Source organism: Octopus sinensis, linkage group LG3 (assembly GCF_006345805.1).
Source record: "Octopus sinensis linkage group LG3, ASM634580v1, whole genome shotgun sequence".
Classification (NCBI taxonomy): domain Eukaryota; kingdom Metazoa; phylum Mollusca; class Cephalopoda; order Octopoda; family Octopodidae; genus Octopus; species Octopus sinensis.
Window position 1 is genome coordinate 163,712,699 of NC_042999.1, and position 7,383 is coordinate 163,720,081.

The 7,383-nt window shown below is 35.8% G+C and overlaps 1 protein-coding gene across 1 annotated transcript; it reads left to right on the plus strand.

The window, feature by feature from the left end:
- The first annotated feature begins 4,730 nt into the window (after window positions 1-4,730).
- On the plus strand, window positions 4,731-5,105 carry LOC115209584 (piggyBac transposable element-derived protein 4-like). Its single transcript, XM_029778022.1, has one exon. The coding sequence runs from the start codon at window positions 4,731-4,733 to the stop codon at window positions 5,103-5,105; it is 375 nt and encodes a 124-aa protein (XP_029633882.1).
- Window positions 5,106-7,383: the final 2,278 nt, after the last annotated feature.

Genomic DNA, 7,383 nt, shown 5'->3' on the forward strand with positions numbered 1-7,383 from the left:
AATATTAAATATCCATTCTAATTGAACTAGTAATTTCATGCAATGAATTATGCAATCCTCAGGTTTATGTAGTGGTGGTCACAGTTATGTTTTTTTAATTTACAACTGTGGCGAGATGGCTAAACTGTGTGCCTTAAATACATTTGTTTAGGCTTCAGAATGTTGAATTTTCCAAACTGTATTCTTACCAATCAGTGTGTGGCTTTATTAAATTGCATAAGTTGATTGGTGTTTGGTTTAAGCGCCAGGTCTGTTGAACATATCAAGTGACCTGTATTCTGACCCTGGCCAAAGCAGTAATTGTTTGGTTATTTTTAGAAATGTTGTAAACAACATTTCCCAGGGTTTTTTACATTTCAATTATCCTCATCACCATTATCATCACCTTTATTATTTTTCTCGTTGTCGTCGTTGTTGTTGTTGTTGTTGGTGGTAGGTGTAGTTGAGGTAATAGAACTTTAAACTCAAAATAAGATTATTTTTACTGACTTTTCTCTTGACTTAGCTAGTATTTTCCACTATGGTTGAGGACTGCTGTGTAAAGAAGTGCCGATCTTTAAGTGTGGAGGGAACTTGTGGAAGAGGCAGACCCAGGAAGACATAGGACAAGGTGGTGAAGCATGATCTTTAAATGTTGGACTTCATGGAGGCAATGACCAGTATCCAAGACCTTTGGCGATGTGCCATGCTTGAGGAGACGCGTCAAGCCAAGTGAAACGGGAGTCGTAGCCACCCCTATCATTACTCGCCCATCAACGGTGTTTAATCTTTCTTTATTACATTTAATGCTTTTGTCTCTCCTCAGCCTCAAATAATTAACAAAAAATACTCGCAGCTAATAAGGATAAGTAATTAATATTACCGTAAGCAGAAGTTTGAAAAAAAAACTTTCAATCTTTCCATAATATTTATAAATTTCATACAATGTAATGATAAACAGTGGGAGATGACCAAGTTCGCGAAACAATCTAAGGATTCACACAACAAACTACCTTCTTCTGATTTAGAAATATTAACGTATATATTTTATTTGTAAATCAGTTACACAGAATTTAACGATCCCTGAATTAGCAGCAATCGTTTCCAACAATCGATTCGAAACCGTACTGCAAGCTTTTCAAATAACCTAATAACTCATCGCAGTTCCGTTTATTGCACAGTGCTGCGATAATTTGTATTGCACGATTAAGTAAGAAGCACCTTTTGATAAGAAGAAAAAAAATACAAATTCCTCCGGCCTTTCTCGCAGCAAGAAATTATTTTCAACGAGAATCAATAAGTGTGAATCAGTCTGTTTAACCTACTCCAACAGCACTCGACCTAATCTTGTCATCAGTGCTGTCTCCATTTTTACACAGATCTTATCTGTATTTACTACAACTATATATTGCTGATCTGATATTACTTAAAATATTTCTTCCTGTTAACTACGTCTGTTTAGGCAACTACACGCATGTACTTGCATTGTACACTGTAATTTCTCGTTGATTTACTATTTTATTATAGAAGAATAAACATGATTTGACGTCAGTTTCCATCATGTGATATCGTGTTGAGAAAATGTGTAACTATCTAAGCGAGTCAAAATGCAAGATTGTCTCGCACTGAATTCATCTGAATGTATCTTCAGGCGTCGGAAGTCATGGGCATTTGTCTATTCATTGTTCGTTTGTCTATTCATTCGTTTATTGGGAATCAGTCAACAGATCACCTAGGTACGTAATTTCAGTAACAATGTTGCAAGGCGGGTCTCAACGGTACTGAGAACATTGCTGATGAATCTGATTTCGTTAGAGAGACATAATACAAGCAACAACATTGCCGAAAAATCAGTATTACTACTTATTTTGTATGCCTGTATAACACGTAACTTATTGGTTTGAGACACAGAGATCCATAAAATAAGTAAGAGACTGAAATATGCATAAAAATCGGTTTTTGTCGACTCTAAACTTCAAGGACCCTAATAAGTAGCTAACTTCAGCCTGTCCCTTGTGCATGCACACACGCTTGATACTTGACACCTCAACGTAGTTGATGTGAACTTGCAACGAGACAATTTGTATTTTGTGTGCTTGGGATTATCTGAAAATGCAGAATCAAGACAAATATTATTGACACCTCATGTTTTTTTTTTTAATTTCAAAATAGAAAAGAAAGAGGCGGAAGCCTTCAAGGAGGTCTGTGGTGTGTATAGAGAGTGTGCTTTTACGGAACGTGGGTGCCACAATTTTCAAGATTTCGATCAAGACATTTTTTGACCGGCCAACTGAGATTAACCGCGTTATGTGACCAGGACAATCGTAGATATTCTCCAAATATTCAAACTGATTGTTAAAAACCATCTGAATCAACTTGGTTACGTCAGCAGGCTCGATATTTTGGGTCCCACATTTATTGAATGAGGCTAACCTTGTCCAACAGATTTCCATCTGCGATTCGTTGCAGAAATGCGTAGAAAATGATCCGTTTTTGAAGAGAATATTGACAGAGGACGAAAAATGGATTGTCCATAACAATATGAAACGCAAACAACTACAGGAGAAGTGTGTCGAACCACCACAAACAAGCTCCAAAGCAGAACTTCATCCGAAGGCTATGTTTTCAGTTTGGTGGGATTGGAAAGGTGTTCCAAGGACAGGATCATCAATTCAGATGTGTGCTGTGACCAGCTGCATAAATTAAACACAGCAATCCACCGGAAGCGGCCATTACGTGCTAATCGTGAGGACATTGTCTTTCATCATGACAATGTCAGACAATATACTTCTTTGCAGATGCAACGGAAGTTACTGGAGCTTGGCTAGGAAGTTTTGCCGCACACTCCATATTCACCCGACCTTGCACCTTTAGATTTCCACCCGTTTCGTTCTCTTCGAAATTCATTGAATGAATCGACCTTCAATTCTGAAGAAGATGTAAAAATTCACCTGAAAGAGTTTTTCGCTCGTAAAGCCAAGAAATTCTTTGAGCAAGGTGTCATGGATCTGCTCACAAAATGGCAGAAGATACTGGAAAGAAACGATAATTATATCATCGATCGATTAAATCACTTTGTATTTAAAACCTGTGTTTTATTTTCGCTTAAAAAATCGAGCGAAATTTTTGGCCAACCCAACAAGTAGATAGTTATGTAAATGAAAATATATTTAATAAAACATTAGAGGCTAATGTTATCTAGACATGTGGAGATAATAAAAATAATATTTGCCACTATAAGTACAAGGGACTGAAACTTTAGGTGAAGGGGCAGTAAATTACACCGATTCCACAGCTCACTGGTCCTTATTTTATCGAACTCCGAGAGGATGAAACGCAAAGTCGACCCCGGTGGCATTTGAACACAGAACGTAAAGACAGAAGAAATCCCACTAAGCATTTTGTCCGGCGCCCGGCAACGATTCGGACAGCTCACCACCTTAATAGTAATAATAATACTTTCTACTATAGGTACAAGGCCTGAAATTTGGGAGCGGGGGCTAGTCATAACATCGACCCCAATACTCAACTGGTACTTATTTCATCGAACCCGAAAGGATGACAGGCAAAATAGACCTCGGCGGAATTTGAACTCAGAACGTAACGCATTTTGTCCGGCGTGCTAATGATACTTCTAAGCTTGCTGCCTTGTTAATAGTAATAATAATGATTATATCGACCCCCCCCCCAGTGCTCAACTGGTACTTATTTTATCGGCCCCGAAAGGGATGAAAGGTAAAGTCGACTTCAGCGGAATTTGAATTCAGAACGTAAAGACAGACGAAATGCCGCTAAGCATTCTGCCTAACGTGCTAACGAATCTGCCACCTCACCGCCTTAATAGTAATAATAATGGTTGCAAACTTTGGCACAAGGCCAGAAATTTTGGGGAAGGGGATAAATCGATTACATCGACCTCAATGTTCAACTGGTGTATATTTTATTGGCTCCAAGAGAAACGTAAAGTGGACCCCGGCGGCATTTGAACTCGACTAAACAGTAATAATATTTGTTAATGGCTAATGCTATTTTCATCGAGAAGTATGGAAGATGACCCCGGCAAAGTTTCCCTTTAACCCCTTAATGGATTATCCCGAGTTTACTCGTGCATCGCAAATGTATCTTTTTAGAACCAGGCGAGTATACTCGGTCAAAATTAACTTTTAATTGTAGCACTCAAACGAGTTTATTTGCTTTGTGTCGTTTCATTTTTGAGCAATCAGAATCTACTCGTGTTGTCGTATGCCTGGCAGCACATATTCTGGCACCATTTCAAAAAATTTATGCTTCTGAATTTTGAACTTTTACTTCAGTCCATACTCAGGCTCAGGAAGAGGTTGATGTCATTTTAGAACCGTTTCGTTTTGATTCTCTATTCTTCAAACAAATAAGAGAATTACTTACGCATTTTTTTTCTCAAAATGAAGATTTAGTTATATTTAGCGATCACAAAAGCAATTTTTCATTTCACGATCTGGAAAGCCCCAGGGATGAATTAGACACGTGTAGTTCGAACTCTGATAATTTTTCAGAAGATGACAAAGAAGATAATCAGATAGATGCACGTGCATGGCACGAAATCAATCGCTTGTCCGATTCTCCTCTTCCACCTCCACCACCTCCATTTCCTTTCACTGGTAAAACCAGGCATAAATTTGGAACAAGATCCTAGTTCTACGACTCCTTTAGATTTTTTCCAACTCCATTTTGATGAGTCACTTTTTGATTTTATATGCAAAGAAACGAACAGAATGGCTGAAAGTAAAGCATCAAATTGGGAGCTTGTTACTCCACCTGAAATGATGATGCTTCTTGGTGTGAAAATGTTGATGGATATTGTCAAGAAACCAGAGGAGGAAATGTATTGGGGCAAAGATCCTTTGCTTGAAACTCCAATATTTGCAAATACAATGTCATACCGACGTTACAAGAAGATTCGAGAATACTTTCATTTTACGAACAATGATTCGTTTGATCGAGAAACTCATCCAAACCCAAAACTTTGCAAGATTTACGAAATTTACCAAGCCCTAGAAGAGAAGTTTCAAAAATTTTACAACCTTGGAAAAAATGTAACAATCGACGAATCTCTCATGCTTTATAAAGGAAGAATTGCCTGGTTTTAGTTTATTCCAATCAAACGTTCACGATTTAGAATAAAATATTTCATGCTCTGTGAACCTAGTTGATCAGCATCTCGTCAATTATCCCACCACAAGGAAACGTTGGGAAAAATATTTTTTCATTTGATGGATTTGGCTATCTGGAATGCTTATGTTTTGTATAAAGCATCTTTGGAAACAGCTTCTGCTATGAAACCGATGAATGCAAATAATCACAAAGATTATTGAAAGATATAGACCCTTATTGCCTCCCACGAAACCAGGAAGACCATCATCGATCTCACATCCAACAAGATTTGCCCCAGCTGGTCACTTTCCCATGGAAATACCACCAAGTGATAAGAAAAAGAACCCTACAAGACAGTGTGCAAAATGCGCAGAGAAGAGAGAAGCTAAAGGAAAGAAGATTCGAAGAGAAAGCAGATACATGTGTGATGTCTGCAAGATAACTTTGTGTGTAACTCCTTGTTTTAAAAATTATCATTCTGAATAAACTATCTCATTAAAAAAAAATTCCTTTGATTTAAAAGCAATACATCTTATAAAAAATGGAAGATAGTTAAGTTATATGTATTTTTTCAATGTCCGAGTTAACTCGTTTAAATCCAAATGAGTAAAAGTGCATTTTAATTTCTATAATAGAAAATAAAGGAAACAAGATAAAAAGCTTGTTTTGGTAATTAATATAGTGTTTATAATTAAAAAAGGAAATATAAAAATATGCTCTGAAATGAAACGCCATGTCAAAATAATTGGTCCATTAAGGGGTTAAATGAATGTATGAATAATATTCTTCAGGAACTAATATTTTTCTTTACTGGATGCTTGAAATTTTTTAGCGTTTTATGTTTTAATCATGAAATGTTTCCTACTTACACAATTGTTGCTGCGTTAGAATAACAAACAGTTGGTCAAGTATAACTATTTACTATTTCGAACAGATAGCTTTATTTCTATTGAAATCTCAGAATTGCATACTCCGATTAACCATTTACATTTTCATCTGTCGGAGACAGCATCACTACAATGTATAAAAAGTTAGATAATCGCTTTAAGTTTCCAAAAGTGTGAGAGAAATAAGAAAGGGTATACGGTATATACCTCAAAATTTATCTTATTTAACTAGTTTTATTAACTGTTTTGTTTTTATCTATGCAAGTCAATGCTACTTTCTTTGGACTTTTTGTTTGCAAAATATACTGTAGTATTGTACTCTCTAAGAAACATTTCATAATAAATCCCCACACCATTTCAGCCAGCTGTCGTGCTGTTTCATTTAACTCCACCCCCATCTATTGTTCTACTTCACATCCCTATTGTACCGACTCTTTACGAGCTGATAACACTATTTCTTAACCAACTGTACCATTTCATACAATTCTCTGTTCTCTAGATAGACAATGTCATGGCCTGTGTTATTTCTCTTATCTTCTTTACAGACTTTCTATTTTTAGAATACACGTTAACTGTTTTTAGATTTATCGGCTGCATTTCAACTTTATTGGATAAATCTTAGAAAATGGTGGATGAACGTACATATACATAAAACTGTGTACATCTCTACATCGCTACTAAGCATAAAAATACAAGTAAAAAAATATATTACAAGAATACGCATATAACTCTGACTGACATAAAAGAATCATGTATTATTGTGGAGTCATGTAACCTTGATGATGTGAATATCTAGTTAAGTTCGCAGATAAAGGAAATATATATAACATAGATAAAATGATATCGTTCTTAGAGTTATTGTGCTCTGACTGCAAATTCTCATTCATAGCTATTTTCATAGGTATATTGGGATATGTTAAAAAGGTTTATGGAGTAACCTGGAAATACTGAACTTTCCATAAAAGAACTGAACGTAATCGATTTACAAATTCCAGATTCAATCAATGAGTGATAGTGGGGATTTGGGAAACAGAGAAAGAATTCGCAGAGTCTACTTGAAGAACTTATACACATACCATTGCAAATATGTGCATACATACATACATACATACGTAAATACATACATACATACATACATACATACATACATACATACATACATACATACATACATACATATATACATACATGCATGCATGCATACATACATACATACATACATACATACATATACATACATGCATGCATACATACATACATACATACATACATACATACATGCATACATGCATACATGCATACATACATACATACATACATACATACATACATACATACATACATACATGCATACATACATACATACATACATACATACATACATACA